General features: G+C 34.2%; 4 protein-coding genes across 4 annotated transcripts; 2 read left to right on the top strand and 2 right to left on the bottom strand.

The window, feature by feature from the left end:
- Positions 1-1,805: 1,805 nt before the first annotated feature.
- On the top strand, positions 1,806-5,141 carry TRIADDRAFT_21182 (uncharacterized protein; the record flags this gene model as incomplete). The annotated part of the gene is made up of 4 exons (XM_002109989.1): positions 1,806-1,896; positions 4,237-4,496; positions 4,694-4,946; positions 5,107-5,141. The coding sequence occupies 4 exons, from the start codon at positions 1,806-1,808 to the stop codon at positions 5,139-5,141; spliced, it is 639 nt and encodes a 212-aa protein (XP_002110025.1).
- Positions 5,142-5,896: 755 nt separating this feature from the next.
- TRIADDRAFT_53549 (uncharacterized protein) lies at positions 5,897-9,497 on the bottom strand (the record flags this gene model as incomplete). The annotated part of the gene is made up of 11 exons (XM_002109437.1): positions 5,897-6,140; positions 6,249-6,315; positions 6,406-6,445; positions 6,621-6,701; positions 6,781-7,017; positions 7,088-7,186; positions 7,283-7,355; positions 7,490-7,537; positions 7,660-7,682; positions 7,837-7,941; positions 9,261-9,497. 11 exons carry the CDS (start codon positions 9,495-9,497, stop codon positions 5,897-5,899), a joined length of 1,254 nt encoding a protein of 417 aa, XP_002109473.1.
- Positions 9,498-10,754: 1,257 nt separating this feature from the next.
- On the top strand, positions 10,755-11,841 carry TRIADDRAFT_53548 (uncharacterized protein; the record flags this gene model as incomplete). The annotated part of the gene is made up of 2 exons (XM_002109988.1): positions 10,755-11,365; positions 11,637-11,841. The coding sequence occupies 2 exons, from the start codon at positions 10,755-10,757 to the stop codon at positions 11,839-11,841; spliced, it is 816 nt and encodes a 271-aa protein (XP_002110024.1).
- Positions 11,842-12,087: 246 nt separating this feature from the next.
- Positions 12,088-17,464, bottom strand: TRIADDRAFT_53547 (uncharacterized protein; the record flags this gene model as incomplete). Its single annotated transcript, XM_002109436.1, has 21 exons — positions 12,088-12,111; positions 12,251-12,333; positions 12,515-12,624; positions 12,718-12,782; positions 12,879-12,978; positions 13,067-13,158; positions 13,262-13,438; positions 13,553-13,624; positions 13,724-13,840; positions 14,001-14,035; positions 14,135-14,223; positions 14,328-14,432; positions 14,705-14,772; positions 14,842-14,919; positions 15,030-15,088; positions 15,167-15,308; positions 15,415-15,416; positions 15,988-16,056; positions 16,218-16,303; positions 16,398-16,613; positions 17,112-17,464. 21 exons carry the CDS (start codon positions 17,462-17,464, stop codon positions 12,088-12,090), a joined length of 2,142 nt encoding a protein of 713 aa, XP_002109472.1.
- Between the last annotated feature and the right edge of the window lie 379 nt (positions 17,465-17,843).

The raw sequence follows: 17,843 nt of genomic DNA, 5'->3' as shown, positions 1-17,843 counted from the left end.
ATACCACAGGAGAGCCCGAGGGAGCCCATTGACAATATACGGAATGCATCGAACTCGTTGTACAGTATAGGTAGAGTATGTAATAAATATTGTTCGACCGAAGGTTTACAATAAGTTAATGCATGGAATGGTTTATCGAAAATTCGCGCTGCCATCAGTGCGCTTACAGTAAAAGCTAAGCGTAAGAAGCAAATTGACGATGAATTATAGATGAGCTGTGTATCATACTCGCAGCAACACTTACATTACAGTTGTATAAGAATATACAGTATACGAGTACGCTATTGAAGTAATTAAAATTACATTTTTGTACGGTATTTCATTTTATCGGAGTGATCTACGTATTGGTAATAATAGATTTCTCTATTCAATTTCTATGTTAAATTTCTCTATTCAATTTCTATATCGTAATTTATGCAACTTTCTAATGTGGTTAACGTTCATTTTCTAGTTATTGCAACGAGATGTGCAATCCAATCGTAATTTCGAATTAATAAAATAAAATAAAGTTTCTGAATTTCTAATTCAACGGTGTTTTGATCGATTTGCTACTTACCAAGTACAGCACTATTATACAATGTACAGTCCAGTACGTACAGTATGCTGTGCACTGAGTGTACTGTACACTGTACGGTGCAACGAATTCGATGCATTCTGTTTTACAGTATGGCTAAATGGTCCTAGTACAGTATTGTACACCGTACAGTAGAGACCCTTAATACTGTACTGTACTGTTTAAAGAAAGTTCTACAAAAGGCTTTTCTGAATACTGACGTGGCAATTTCTGTTTGGCAGATTCTAGGCATCGCGCATCGTCGACAGTTGATCTGTCCATCCAGTATAGTAAAAGTCTGTCTTAACCTTAATCAGATGAGGTTTATAATTGTGTTTGGAATTGGTGATCGAATAAAATGACAATAAATTAAACTACATTTACTGAGGAAGAAATTTTTGTAAGTCGCTAACTGCCTGTGCTAAGCGACAGAAGTTTCCAGGAGACTACCATTTACTGTACAGAGTGAGAAATTAAAACTGGAGTCGGTGGAAATAATGAAAGTACTTACAACTATTCTATAGTGTATTATCCGTAGCATTTACTGTGCATGCAGTAAATAAAGTTGGTCGAAAGTCTTTGCAAAATTAATAGACGAACTGGCTGAGAAAGTACAGTAAATAAAGGCAGTGCTATCTCTCGCTTGAGCAGGGATTTCTTAGAAGAATTTTCTCTTCTATTAGAAAATCCTATCAGCTGTAGACTGCTGTTTGTCCATGATACTGTCTGTATAGTGTACACAGTCCACTCACTATACTGTACAGTACAGTATATTATGATCAGCTGACGGCCTGACGCTGAAATTGTACAGTACAGTACAGTACTGTACAGTATTGCCGGTAGACATACTGTACAGTACATGTACTGTACAGTACTGTACTGTACTGGACACTGTACGTACAGTACACCTGGCCGTCGTCGTGAGTAGTGAGAGTCCAGTACAGTACAGTACAGTACGTACTGTACGTTATACTGTACTGTACACTGTGTACAGTACTGTACAGTACTGTACTATACTGTACAGTGTAAAGAGAGACGAGTAAAGACTCTGAATTTACAGTACTGTACGATACAGACAGTACGTACTGTACTGAAAGTACCGTAGTGCCTGTGTCTCTGTGTCAGTCCAATAAGTGGTGAAGACGATCACTCTAGCAAGAAGTTGTGGGTTGTGGTTGTTGAGAAAGAGGAGAGCATTTAGTTATTAATATTCTATTTTAGAGTCGATAGACCACAGTGAACATTGGAAAAGATGAATGTCTTTCGATTGATAGGCGATATGTCTCACTTGGCAGCAATTATCATCCTGCTGATCAAAATTTGGAGATCGAGATCCTGTTCAGGTAAATTCAGCAACTAGTCTACTCTAGTGTCCAGTGGACACACTACAGTATCGGACAGACGCGGGGTGTTCTCGCTGCCTTTTGACAAGATATTTTCGCTTGTCGTAGGCCATGTCGATTTCACATCGTCTTCGTTGGCCATTCGATCATGCTAAGTTATTAACTTATCTTTTACTTGAATGTTGTATTCACCTTATTTCTGGTATCGTTGGCGATAAACGCATAATACAGTATAGCAATACATAATGCAGAGATTTACAATGATTGTTATCGTACAGATGAAAAGTAGTCTTTCCTTCGAAACTACCTGAGGTTTAAGTGCCATAGCTAGTTTTTAATCGTTTTTACAGTGAATTCAAAGTCAAAGTAAGTGTAGAATCAATTGAAGATCTTTTCTACATTACTAAACCAGTGAAATTATCCTTCATAATGTTGCTTACCTTCGTACTAGTAAGTGGGATTGAGAAATAATGACCACTGGCGATGCTATCCAACAGGGGTGCATTACTTCGCAGTTCGCAGTGTGCCTGCTAATTCATTACTCTGTAATACAGTGTACGTATAAACGTTTATATATGGATATGAAAGCTTTTGGTTGAGTCATTCTTTGAAAATTTCTGTCATGAAACATGATTTACCAATTCGTCGACAAAATCAATTGAAGATATTGAAATCAAAATTTATCTACGGTCATTTTTTTTATATTCAAAGAAGTTCTGTAGAATTCTGGCACTACTGTACTGTACATGCCCACTACGTTCCATTGTGAATGTGTATGTGTTACTATGCTCTACTGTACACCACTGTAGTATCAAAGTAGACTAAAGATGTCGAGAAGAGCAAGTCAAATTTCCTTACACTGCTATATACAAAGTCTAATAGAAGACTTGCAATGCCATATCAGTTTGATCGTAATCACCTTATCATAAAGTATTACTTATTTACTGTAACTGAGTACGCTTTTTGTGTAATGTTCGTTTATAGAAAATTGACTCTTGTACCTTTTAATAGCATACAGTATAAGCAAAAGCACAAATGGACACGTTGATATAACAATGTCTTCCTGAACTTTAATGAATGGGTCTGTAGCAGTTAGTGTTACCAACTACTCGTTACTTTGTATTTGTTAGGCAGTAAATATCGTAATTTTTATATATCTTATACGCGTATTTATGTTACCAGCAGTTAATATATATTTTATTCACGGTCAGACGGTCGATATACGAGTGCAGATACTCTACGGGATGTACGCATAAACTTTTCTGTAGCACCTTGCGATATCTACTATCATTGAGAATATTTTTGAGTCGGTCGCAATCAATTGCGCGTATACCGTAAGTTGCATCAATGTCGGAAAGCATTCAGCCTCATAACTGGTCTAGGCAGTTTGCATCTTGTGGCCTCGGGGACACAAAAAGATGAAATTTTCGATACGACACTCGCTTAGAAGTCTATTATTCTTAGTAGATATTTTTGCTAGTTCTTTATTGCTGCTAAGCCTTCATACTATAGAATTATAATGCAAGCTATGGATGGGATTAGTCCTAATTATTAGTTTTGAGCTCCTTCGTCTTGGAGAGGTTATCAAAACGATTGTATGGTACTTTTGGTGATGCAGTAAACCAAGTGCAGTCAGTGCGTTATGACATGGACCGATGTACCCTGTTAGCACGAATAGTAATAATTATTACTGTGGTGTTATCTACAGTATAATGACCTTCATTCTCTTTCATGCACCTTAGGCGGTACGGATTAGGATCATTAATGTTGGCACTGCTCACAGTTTGATGCAGTACATTGACATTCACAATAATCCCTCAGTTACTTTATTAGTAGTGCTATTACTAATGATATTGGTACAGCAATCTCACAAACTCACCTATAAATTTGAAGCATTCTATCCAGATTGCATTATCATCACATTCATATCCTGCATTACCCCCGTAGGATATGTTGTCTCATTTCTGAACTATTTTACCAACATCGCGTATAGATATGGATGACATGGCGATTTCTAATTATTATAATGCCAGACATTAGCGAAAATAGTAGACTGAAAATCGTTCTCGGTATACTGTAATAGTACGAAATATTTTATCCGATGATAACGACCCATCTGGCGATCGTCATTGATTTAATGGTTTGCTGGCATATTATTTGTTAGCATTAATTCTTACAAATTATAATAATATGGCACGCTTTTTCCGCTCATTATGTAACAATACGTCTTGCCACACTATTATTCGCAATTTGATTGTAAAATTAATACTAACATTCGAGTATTAACAAACAAGAATGACTGCTTACTAATTTGAAAATCGGCTACTTGTCTTCCTTTAGGCATATCTGGTAAAAGTCAGCTACTCTTTACTGCTGTATTCACCTGCAGATACCTGGACTTGTTCACCAATTTCGTTTCTATTTATAATACCACTATGAAAATATTTTTTCTGGCATCATCCTATGCTACCATTTACTTGATTTTCATGAAATTTAAAGCAACTTACAATAGAAATCATGACACTTTCAGATTTGAACTATTGATTGTTGTTTCAGTAATACTGGCTCTGTTAATTAATCATGAATTCTCTGCGACCGAGGTACAGTAGAGGAAAAAAATTTTATCTATAATGTAGAAATACAGTAATACTAGTGTCACTTTAGAATAACTAATAAATGAAAAAAAAGTTAATTAAAAAATTAAATTTCTTGAAAGCGAATTTGGAGATTTTACTCATGCACAAGTATGTATAATGTAGTGTTAATGATATGATTTTAATTGGCCAAAAATATTTAGATTTTATGGACCTTTTCCATTTACTTGGAAGCAGTCGCTATTCTACCACAATTGTTTATGATTACGAAAACAGGAGAAGCGGAATCGATCACTAGTCACTATCTGTTTGCTTTGGGATCCTATCGGGGGCTTTATATTTTGAATTGGATTTACAGATACTACGTAGAAGGGCACTTGGATTGGATAGCAGTATTATCTGGAATTGTACAAACAGGACTTTACTGTGATTTCTTTTATCTGTATATAACCAGAGGTAAATTGATAGGATTTTACTTCAGAAAATACGTCGTTGATAATTAAGCAATATTGTTTATACTTTTTAGATATGCTTGCATGCATACGTATAGTATATCTTTAAATGTGACCATTATAATTACTAATTTATTATCATAATTATCATTGATATTTTATAGTCATGAAAGGTAAGAATTTAACCTTGCCAGCGTAAGAGACCCTTAATGTTACGTTGGATCCTATTATACTGTAAGTCTGGTTGAAATTTCAAGGAAGAAGTACGCTCACTCATTTGATGTGATAGAAGAATATTGCCTGGAATATTTTATTGTCCAGTTTAGCAAAGGGCTTCAACGTACAGACCTGCAAATAATTCTTTTCTATTTTGCAGACGGTCGTTCGATCGTAATTTAATTTAGTAGATTATATTTCTTATTTTACATCGTTATTGCAAAAATGACAATAACTCAATTGCAATAATAACATTCATATCTTATTCGTGGTGGTGTATTCGATTATATTTGTTGTGATTTTAAGTAACGTTTTTTTGGCAAGTTCGGTCTGTTAACCATAAACAATGTTAAGCATTACTAAATGTTTATCTAACTGCGACTATTTTAAAATGATTACGTGTAAGTCAACGATACTTGACCTTTACAAGTACTTCATTGCTTAACTGTAGAACGATTGCCAAAGTCTCTCCTTATAATAAAACGGTCACCATATGATTTTTTTGCGTTATTAAGATTAATCGATGCAAGCTCGGTTTTCATGGCTATTTTATACCACTTTTGCATTTACAAACTAAAAGTTTTTACCAGTAGACTATCAATTTCGTTTCTAAGTCAATAGAGAACACCTATAATTATCTTCAGACTGTTGCCGTTAAAATTGCAACCTAAATCCTTTCAATTTTAATTCTTAGAATTCTAGTAGAGGAAACGTAACTGAAGGCCAAAAATTTTGCGATCATCTTCTTTTATATTTTCTTTTCTTGCAATAACCTTTTCCATACCAACCAGCAGTTACTGTTTGTATCTTAATGTCAATTTTTCTATCATTACCATCAACTATAGCTTGAAATTCTTTATTTAAGATATCGCCATCAAGGCAGGAAGTCGTCATATCTTTCTTAAAGATCTGCTTAGAATTGATAGTATCTATTTCCATTTCTTTCACAGATGTGCTCAATGCTTGCAACGGATCGCAATACCTACAAAATTTTAACTACAACATTTAGCTTGCTTAGGGAATAACTTTATATTAAGTGTATAAAAATACAACAACAGTAGTATAGTCCGTGCAACATATATGAACGTACGAGTTATACGGAGGCACACAAATATCCAGCTTTCGCATTAGCGACTTCATGACAATATCACAGGGAGCTACGTCAATTCAGAAAATGATTAGCAATGCGCAAATTACTTTCTACAGTCGATAGCAACGGAAATAAATCTCTGCTTATACCATATTACCATTTATCTTCAGAGTTGAATAGCTATCTTTAGGAGTCCACTATAGCGCGTACAATAAATCATATTATCAAAATACACCTCTGATAGATTTTTTCTAAGTAAATTAGGTATTAAAGCATAATAACATTTTTAAAAAGTTATTAATTCTAATTTCTAAAGGTGGACTAAATAATGAACTGTTCTAGGATGTCTCTATGTCAGTTTAAAAGTAATACCTGTAAGTTCACAATGAAAATTTTAGGTCTCTTTGATTTAGCCCTTTTACTTCCCCATAGCGGGTGATAGTGCTTCAAAACCTGTAAAAGATGAATTAGTGGTACTATCCAATGATAAATTTTTTTAAAAGAAGATAAGTTAAATTTAGAACTGGCATACTTTTAGGCTGGAGCCTAAACAGAGTATCATGTCCGTTTTGTTTGCCCAATCAATTGCAGTTTGCCAGTTATGGGGCTCTACTAATCTACTCCTTTCTCCAAAGTGAACAATTGTATCAACGAGGTTATTTCCACAGACGTCACAAGTTCTTCGAGTTGTGTGTCGCCTTAATGCCGTATCCTGCGTTACATCAAATAATCTAAAATATTCTCGTTGAGGTTGGCAATTACTGCAAACCTTTGATAATAAAAGAAAAGCATGAAAAGAGTTAAAAGTATATTTAAAAGTGTAATAAGAGTCGATTTACCTCCATGTACATGTTGCCATGGACTTCCGATAAGGCAGATCTTGGTAATCCACTTCTCAGATGCAAACCATCACAGTTTTGTGAAACAACATAATTCGCCTGGAAGAACATATTATAGCTATCAGTATTTACAGTAGCGTGTCTCATCAATAGTCATATATTAAAATTACGAATTAGCAAATGGAAAATATTTACTAGGTTCGCTTTATATAGTTCAACGATAGCCATGTGAGTAAATGTTGGCTCGGCTTCTATCATATCTCGTCCCCTTCGGAAAGAATTGTTATCAATTAGCGTAACAGGTTGATAAATTCAGTACTTATACAGTAAACTCATATGAATATTTCAATTTTACGAAACCGACTACGACTTAGTTCTTTTATAGCCTTTGTAGTAACTTACGTTGCTCTTCTACCACGAGCTAATTGCGTCCAGACACCATTTGGACCCCTTTCATATTTGATGAAATAAAAGCAAGCATAAACAAGATAATTAATAATAACGTTTATTTCTAGAAGTTTACAAGTCCGAATTTTCAAATGGACGATATGATTAAATAACTTGTAACTTACCGATAATCAGGAATTTGAGCAGCCTATGATATGGAATATAAAAAATAAGAATAGCTTAGAAACATACAATATTTGATATTGGACACTTCAATTAATTTATTGGTAGTGATAAGAAAGAGTTTAGGTGAAATGTAATCTTCGCCAAGGTAAAGTACTGAAGAAAAATGTCTGTTGTACCGTGCTTATTCCAGCTCCTGTATAGATGACCAAGCATTTAGCACAACGAACAGCCTCCGCTAATTGATCAATTTTTATGCTAATAACTTCAGAGTCGTCAATAATCTGAAATAAACGTATTTTTAACAAGATGTTAAATTCAATCAAGATACATCATAGATGGTTTAATTTAGTACTCTATTGAATTAAATTCTTCGCTTGTGTTGAGGATTATAGAGCCTCGTTACATTTGAATCGAGGTAAATATAGTTTACGCTTGTCTCATTCCTAAAAACTGTACATACGAGGTATGTACACTATCCTACTATAAAATATTATAATTCTATACGTGCGCAAGTAGGCTGTTAACTTGAGTTCATTTAATAAGTCGTATGGGCGAAGAAATTAAAAGCTATCAGAGTAAGTATCTCGTACTTAGTTTGTGTAATTCCGAGTGCGTAAACGTGCAAATCGCGTATCACTCTATTGTTTAAATTAAGTAAAACAAGATATTTTTTAAGAGTGATATATACGCGTAGTATAATAATCTTATACTGTACTAAGGTAGTACTATCAGGATTATAAGCTCAAAGCGGTGCAAGTATCAATTCATGTGTTGTATTTTGATGAGATTAAATATTCAAAGTAGCGATTTCCTGTTGTTGATATGTCTACATGTAAATTGTTTCCAAGATATATATAATCAATCCTGTAAGGCAGCTACGAATAATTTTAATAAAGTAAACAGGAACTATTCATTTAAATACTGTATGTAGTCAATTTATTTCAAGGGTGGTCAATCAAATTTAAAAGTCTTTCTATCACTCATCAGAAGAAATCCTGTATCCTTTTCCAGCTGTAATTTGCAAACACGCACATCGACACATTAGGGTTGCATAACGATAAAAGTACTCATACGGTGCCAATGGTGTGCTATATCGTTGTAGTGATCGTGTAAGATTTATATGGAATAGCTAATATGTAACGCCTATCTTTCATTCACTTTTCGAGGCTAAAGTAGGAAAGCAAAATGATGGTGCAACGAATGCTGTTAAGAAATTTAAGAATTCAATAGGCAATATTATCACTGTGTACTCGTATACGTGCAGTATGGTTGTATGTGAATTTATCAACCCGACGAATAATTAATAGAAAACAGCAACAATTTGCACAAATAACACAAAGTAGAAAACTGCAGTTGATAGATCTGCAAGAAAACCCAAGACAAGGGCAAAGTGTAGCGCTAAAGTCATACATATCACGATGTACTTACTGTTAACATACGTATCCTGATTAACAAAAAACTATCGGTAAACCGCTCAACACTGGTAGAAACCAAAGCGTTATTACGGTACTACTCTGCACCGTAATTAACAGCATTATATCTTATAGTAAAGTACAAGAAAACAGTGATATTGGAAGGGTAGATAGATGCTATAACTGACCTCCTCTTTTCTCGATTTTAACGTTAAATATTTTTGTAATGAGCGCTGAATATCCCCTGTAATTTCAGGAAAATTAGCTAGTAATGCGCTTTCATCACTGCTTCTGTCTTCAGCTTTGCGTAATAGAATTTTGCGAATGTTTTTATAACGTTGGTGATATTCAGCCTTTAATGAAGCGTCCTCGGCTTGTTTCCTCTTGCGATCTTCTCTTGAAATCTTGATGACCGCCTGATTCATACCGTCACTTGATGTGCTTTCATTCATGTTTCACACCGATATTTATAATATTGATAATTCTGTTTCCTTTTTACGTATCTTGGTTTTAACTTGAGCTATTCAAGAGTTGAAAACAAGAATGGATTGGCAGTATTGCTGATTAGGTATGCAACATATCCACTTACAGTAATATATAATGAGGGTTAGCAAATCAAATCTATGATCTAGCGGCGAAAATCAAATCCTCGTTATTATAATCGCTCTAGCCTGTAGGTGTATTTGTAGTTTACTAACATGGTATGCAAGATCGAGGAAATAATCATCACGGTAACTTCCCTTTATTGGTAGCAGTCAATTCTGAGATGATGGCTATCGACGAAACGCTTTCAGGCTATCCATCGTGCATTCGTTTTCAACTAGTTTTTATCAGTGATGTTATCATAGAATATCCATGGAACACTTAACTTTCATATTGAATGTATCCGAATTATACATGGACAGTATTAGAGCTTTCTACTGACGATAATAATGGTTGTAAATGGTAGTAATAATCATATCATTAGCGATCCAGTCTTTAATGCTAGAGCACAAAGATCAAGATCTCGTTATTAGATGAATATTCGAACGGTCCTTCCGCCTGGTTACTACGATACAGTTCTGTACAGTGTACAGTACGTACGGTACAATCTAGACAGTGTGACAGTACTGTAAGAGTAGACAGTACAGTACCGGTAACTGTAGCCGAGAACCAATACAAAATATTTAATTTGAACTGAACTAGCACTTATCCGCTTGTCGAGTCTTGAGATTCTAGTGCTGTACAGACAGACAATCGGACGTAAAATGCAGTGCTAGTTACTGCTCTTTCAAGTGATGGCACTACAGTATTTATATAGAGAAAGTTGGAGCGTGTTCTTATCTTCGACTTTTATAGTACGTCAAACTCGCATATTACGAATGTACCGATTGAAGAATGATGCTAACCGTGTTGCTCCAGTATTGCCATACAGAATCATGTACGTTATCACTTGTTCTGGACTGTTTAAAAACTATACTATATACAGTACTGGCCAACCCATCTTGTTGCAGAAGGCTGCTCAAGTGCTCATTGCTCAATCGTTGCTGCAACCATTGGTGGAAATTGATCTCGCAATTGCTACTGACGATGGAACATCATTAGAACTGTGGAGTATTTTGAGCCTGGAATAGCCTGCAGTAAAGTTGATTTTTACAGTAGAAACTAGGAATAAGAAATGAATCAAGATTAAAGTGGAAAAGATGAATCAATGGGCCATACCTCGGACAATATGCTCTGTTTATCAGAGCTGTTGCAATGCCAGCCGTTGGGGTATCCAAGGTAGGCATTTCCTCAACTATCAAGCCAATATTCAGTTACACTGTAGAAGATTCCTCTGGGATTACACTCGTCCTACAACTACGGTTAGAATGATGACGATGGATCGTTGGATTGCAAGACAAAAGATACCAAACTCCTTACGTAAATGGACGACTACAGCTAATCTTTATTGCACAGATGAGAACAAGTGCAAGGATGTTCAATCGACAAGACAATCGCGTAACCAATTTAGTGGCTATCAGTTACTTTATAAATTACCTCGAATGCATTGGTTTCGATTTGCGTCGCGATTTAAATTATTCCAAGTTGGATTCATGTTAAGTCTTAGCATTCCTTCGTGCTACTGGTATACACATCAAATGATATCCAACCTGGTTTTTTGGACTACAATTAGTACTGCAACCAGTACAACAGTCGCTTTGTTTGTTTTCAGTTATTTTTTCCGTCGAATTATTGGCGAATTATGGATTTCTGATGATGATCAAGAAATAATCCTATCAACTTTGACGTTTTGGGGAAATAGACGTAATAGGTAACGTTTCTTATCCATGCTTATATCTACATTAGCAGGCAAGACTGAATTCATTTTCGCAGATAATCGGTAGTAGTTGCATTATTAACTTAAGGCGATCAGCTTACAGTCAGTAATGATGTAATCCTCGTCCATTTACTATGCTCCGCTGGTAAAGCTAGCTATACGCATAAAAATAACTTCTTTTGAAGATTACATGATAGTATGCTGGAATAACTTTAAGAAATAGATAATAATTTCATCACTCATTTAATATCTGCTAAATTTGTAGACATTATCCTGTCGAATCAGTTGTCTCATGGAGCGACGGAAGAATGGCCGCTCGATTTCTCAATGATGAAATCATTCAATATTTAGAGATTAATGGAGCAAAAGAAGACTTTTATTACAGTATTCCATATGGAAAAATATATGATCATCCGAGATTTTTACAAGTTATTGGATATGAAGAAATCAAAGAAATGGATGATATCTAATTGAATGCAGTAACATAGATTCATACTGTATATTATTGACCATTACAGTACTACAATTGTACACACAGTACTTACTAGTTGACATCATTTACCGTGCAAAATAGAAAATTTCAAATTAAGCGTATAGAATCAACCATCGAAATGATATTTAATCAATCTTTTTTCACTATCCTTCCACTCACGTATATATACGCGCATATACACTGTAATTAATTAATTTATAGTTCTGCTTCAGTATACAGCTAATTATTTTTCTTCCGGTAACAATTCCTAATTTTAGAAGTGATATAGATAGTACGTAATTGTATAAATTAGTTATAGAAGTAGATCCAAAAAATTTTTCCACTATGGATAGAATATACTGTAGTCGTACATGTTGAAATAGGTAGCAAATTCATTCTATACTAACCTTTTTGAAAGTATCTTGCAGTAAGGATAACGATTGTGCAGCTAGTTTTCGACACTCACTATTGGGATCTTTGTGAATTAAATCTAGTCTCGATAAGCATACCAGAATGATAATTTATTAAAAAATTATTCTACCAAGGCTATACTATCATTGATAACTTTATACTGTCTAGCACTACTATCCAAACATTTTGTGCATATAAATATCTAGTATTTACTTTTTTAAAACATACTCAGATTTATTTTAATGTCAAAATGTATAAACCTTGCATCCAAGCTTGAAATTCATAGATATCTGCATTCCCGATTAAAACATATGAAGGTAAACTTAAGATGATCATCGTGAAGCTGAAAATGATCGACTGGCGAATGTACCTGCAAGTTAGATTGGATATATGAGGAATTGAAAAATTTTTGTTAACAGATAGAGATTAAATTTATTTTTAAAAGCTTTTTGTAGTCTCTTACGCTTCTTCATGAAATCTTACGGCCCATAAAAATTCTAATAAAGATTTACCCATACTGTCAACAATCTACATCGATAAATATCAAGTTAATACTTACTATCTGACAGTATGTTCACATTTGGGTTGGTGGCTAGTTAGTCTAAGCTATCCATTTATACTAACCGTAGTATTAATAGCAGCATACAAGACGACACCTAACGTATAAATTAATCGACCTAATACGAAGGAGTCATCTCCAAGTAGATCCATGGTGTTTAATGGTCTAGTTAGTAGCGAGAAATACCAATAAGTAATTTGTTGAACTTATTTATTAAAATTGTTATTAGCTTAAGCGCTAAGACGTATACAACCTGTCAAAGTGCTGCAGTAGCGGGAAAAAGAAAAGGCCTGCGACTGGTGCAAAGCGATTAGCTATACTCTTTACTCGTGACTTTGGCCGACCCTATGCGAATAAATAATCACGATTATATACACGAAATATGAAGCTGATAAAATAACAAGAATTTAACCTATTTGACATCAAAATTTTAGGTGCTATTACTAACTTTCGCAAAACGACGAGTTTTCAATTTAATTCTTTCATTGACAATTTGCTGCCAATTCGGAGTCTTTGACCTATGTTGGGGTCCAGTGCCATAATTGTCACTGGGTATCGCCTCTTTCTTACTTTCACTATCAGTCGTGTGTGGGGAAGATAATTCTTGAGCAGATTTCGCAATAATCTAAATGTTGTCATAAAGTTTTTAATAATTTGTAACATCAAGCCTGGATCAGACAATAAAATAAAATCAATATTTTAGAATAAATCATTTTTTCAATTTTGTTTTGATAAACACCTCTAATATATCCAAACGTTGCTGTAAACTGTAATTGGTTTTATAAAATTCCGTAGTTAAATACTTAACAGCCTACCCATAGAATAAATTATTAAAATTTGATGAGATATGATGCATATAGGTCGTATCAAACATAAATTCTATTATCTTCATTAAAAAGGATTTAATAACCTGGGTTGGGCATTGTACAGTTGTCGATATCATAGCTGATAACCGTACAATATTATAATCTTCCGCAGCACTTTCATTTTGTAAGTGGAGAAGAATCTTTACAATTTCTTCTGCTAACTAAAATACACAAAATTAAAGAAGCCAAATCTACGTAAAAACATCGGATAAACTATCTACTGTATTGCAAAAAATTGAGGTTGACAATAATTGTAACATTTACGTTCGGCAAATCACTCGGATTTCTTTTCACTAAACTTTCAATCGTATGTAGACATACATCAACTCGGTGTGGATCATCATTAACAAGAAGACCTAGATTTTATTTCAGTATGTACACATTCCAGAAACATTAAGCTAGCGACATAAAATTTTTTATCAATTATTCGTAAATTAATGACATACTGTACTAACCTTCTATGCAATCACGGATGTAAGAAGGTTTCTTAATTTTATTTACAACTGTATCATTACTCATGTCATATGATTCGAAATCATCATCACTAAACAATAAATAAAAAATAAGTCTTTCTATTCCTGTTTTGTAAGAAATTGTGACAATTTACCATCCGTAAGAAACATATATAGCCTAAGCAATACACCTTACCTATCTAATTCTTCATATGTAGTGGCAACTTTTGACGATGATTCTTCTAAAGTTGAGACGATGTGTCGCCCTTGGCTATGCAACGTATCTTTAGGGTGCTTATTTCTGTTCGAAAATTGGATTCGATTAATAATACATGTGACTCTTATTTCCAATAGATGTTATCTAGCATATGCTACATATACCTATCGTACAATCTATCACTAATAGTAAAATACGATAGTAGATAACAGACCCCTCCTGTTCATCCAAATTGTATTTGCTTATTGTGTGTTCAAGTTCTCTAAGTGTTTAAAAGTATGAATATTTCATGTCAGTTATTGCTTATAAGAATCACTATAAATTAAGAGCGTACTGCAGTAGGACTGGTAATTTACCCATCTTGCAATTTTGGTAGTCGTTTTTGAAGAGCTTTAATTTCATCAGTTTCATCATTTTCTTCATACTGTAACAAAATTTAGTTTTAAAACTTTGATTGATTGATTGACATGTTGATCATGCCGTCATGCTAAACCTCGAATCGTAGACGATTTCCTCCGTTATCTAAGACATCCGTTAATGTTTCTCCAACAATCATACCTAGACGTCTAATCTAATGAGATATATACCCATATAACAGGTTTACAATGCGGAAGTTATGATATATTTAAATTGAGATTCGAGCGCATGAGTATTAGATATAAAAAGTTGATTTATTATTACCTGTATCGTATTATTTTCTAAGTGTACTTGCATACCATGGAGTAACTTTACTAAAACAGCTACAGTATAAGCGCAGTAAATTAGTTATCTTAAACTGCTTTATCTCTAAAAATATTGTACTATTTCAAGAATAATACCTTGTTGGTTCGAAATGACTTCTTTCTTATCTAAATGCGAACATAGTATCAATAGAACTTGTGATAGATATAGATGTTCTTCATAGCCAGTATATTGGATAGCGCTCTTCTTGCACCATGCATCTAAGACTTCCAGAAATGTCTTTTTTCATAAAGTTAAAGTGGTCGTAAGATGAAAGAATTGAACAATTTTTTAAGATAATGAAAATATTGTACTAAGTAATGTGATTAATAGACGATTAACCTACCTCTGATAGAAGTGATTGTAATCCTTGTAGATGAAGGTAGCTTATAATATTTTTAGGTATTGATAGCTATAAATATCGAAATCATATTTAGCCTTCAGTATAACAACGTGCTTTTCAAGCTAATTTTGTAAGAGTATTACGTTTTTGAAGGATCGAAGTAGCAAAAATTTTTTAGTAAACAGGAAGCGTAATTTCGAACTTTCATTTATATTGTTGCCCAAGAGCCTTGAAATTAGATTATTAGGAGATAATGACCTAGCAATAAATGATACTTAACGTCAATTTGATGACATATTCTTTTGTTTATATGTGAGTGAATGGAAATCACTTACGGTTTGATAGTTGTTAACAGGGTTATTAGTATATTTTCGAGAGAAGAATCCGGTATAGTGCAAAGTAGTTTTTGTATTACTGATTGCCATAAGTTATTTTGCTTAGTATTTATTGTCCAAGATGGCAGAAGATAATAAAATATAGTATCTAGTATATACGGGTTATAACAAATTAGCATGAGAATTTTCCTGCTTTTGCCCTAGGCCAAGGACAATGTCTTCAATATACAGTATTACTTACCGGCATGGCCTATTATAGTTATTTTACCCAGTAAATTACCAAGGAAGGTTAGATTGTAGGAATGTCCATCTGTTTCAATACCAAAATAATCAAAACAACTGTAAACATTTTGTTTATTTCTTGTCATCATTTCACTCTATTAACAAGTACTTTTCTATATTGCAATATTAGATAACAAAGATGGTATTTACAGTAACATAGTTTGATCTAGTTTGACCTTCGAATAGTACCTTTTATGAATTCATATATCAACTTCAATGAAGCATCTATCTGCTGAGCTATGCGCTGAAAGTACGATTTCGGATAAAAGTTGGATCTATACATGAAAGAAGTGAAGAATAAATACAGCAGGAATGAATTTACGCATATAAAGATTACAGAAATTGTAGATCGGAATATAAATTTATTACTTGATATTTAATTCCAGCTTGTTTGCAATTCGCTCAGGTAATGAAGCTAGATCGCTAATAATTCGTTCATAAAGATTATTCTGTAAGGTAGCACTAGCAAGGTCATTCATCTCCTTGCTCTTGACCAAGGAAAAGCTACAGATCAGATCCCTGATTCTATCAACTTGTATAAATTGGTCCAGCAAATTGATCCCTTGACGTAGTACCAAAGAATGACTAGATAGGATAAATTATCATAATGCTTTCAAAACCATTAAATGTTATTAACAACTAGATGATTTAGGAAGATATAATCTGCATCCATATACATTAATTAAATGCGAATAAAGATAGGTAAATGTACAGCTGATTTTTAGATTGGTGTAATTCACTGACAGTGTCTTTATACGAGTATCGTAGCCAATAGCCGCTGTAGCTGGTTATTGCAAGAAAGAATGTATTTGGTGCTGCGCATGCATAATTGCACATGCATCTACGAATTACAGTCAAGATATTGATGCAATCGTGCACGATTGATGTTGATATGCTGTATGAGGTCAATGCTAAACTCAATCTTGGATATATAAATTATACACCTTGTACTATATTAATTGCATGCAGTTGTCTATCTATTGCAGTGCTTTTTTGCATCACGTATAGTACTCTTGCCATGGTATCAGCAAGCTCGTTAACTTCTATAGTACATCATAAGATGATGATAAATGGGTTGATTACCTGGAGGTATTGAATATATTGGATAGCGAAAGAAAAGCTTCATGGCACGGTCCTTTAAGAAAGAAGTGATCAAGATACTGTACTCGATTTTCTGCAGTGATTTTAGTGGACCATTTAGCATACGTCTTGATGATCGCGTTGGCAGCCATGGTATAATATCTGGTCGTAAATTGCATCTTAATTTCATTTAGATTGGATTGGAGTGGTGATTGTGCTACGCCTGTTAGTAATGCATTAAATTCTTGTAATCCTTGTAACCATTCTTTCTGATCGTCAGTGTTTTGAATTTGTCGTATAACCTTGGCAACGATAGAATAGACCTCAGATTGAGCAATAGAATGTGCAGAGTCCATCTTTGATCTCAGCTTGCTGCTGGAGCCTGCTGGAGAAGTTGCAACTTAGCAACCAGCTAGAAGGTTTGCAAGGGTCACCGCTGCTTCACAGTCGAGTTCAACAATGCCAACGAATTTTCTATAGTGTTGTCTGTTACTGATGGGCAGTATGATACAGTATACTGTATAATTTATCTCAGTTGTACGATTTTGCCTTCAGGTAAGCATTCGCAATCAACTCTCCATGGTACAGCATGTTGTATTGGATAGGCGATGGTGGAAGCGAGTCTATTAAATGATGAAATTGCGAACGACGTCGAAAACGATTATTCACTATATAGTAGCGCAAACAGTGCATTCAAGCAATACAAGCTGTTTTGTAACAGGACTCGTACCTTGT

This window comes from Trichoplax adhaerens, genomic scaffold, assembly GCF_000150275.1.
Source record: "Trichoplax adhaerens TRIADscaffold_2 genomic scaffold, whole genome shotgun sequence".
Taxonomy (NCBI): Eukaryota; Metazoa; Placozoa; class Uniplacotomia; order Trichoplacea; family Trichoplacidae; genus Trichoplax; species Trichoplax adhaerens.
The sequence above is the reverse complement of the archived record's forward strand: the minus strand, read 5'-3'. Positions and strand labels throughout refer to the sequence as shown.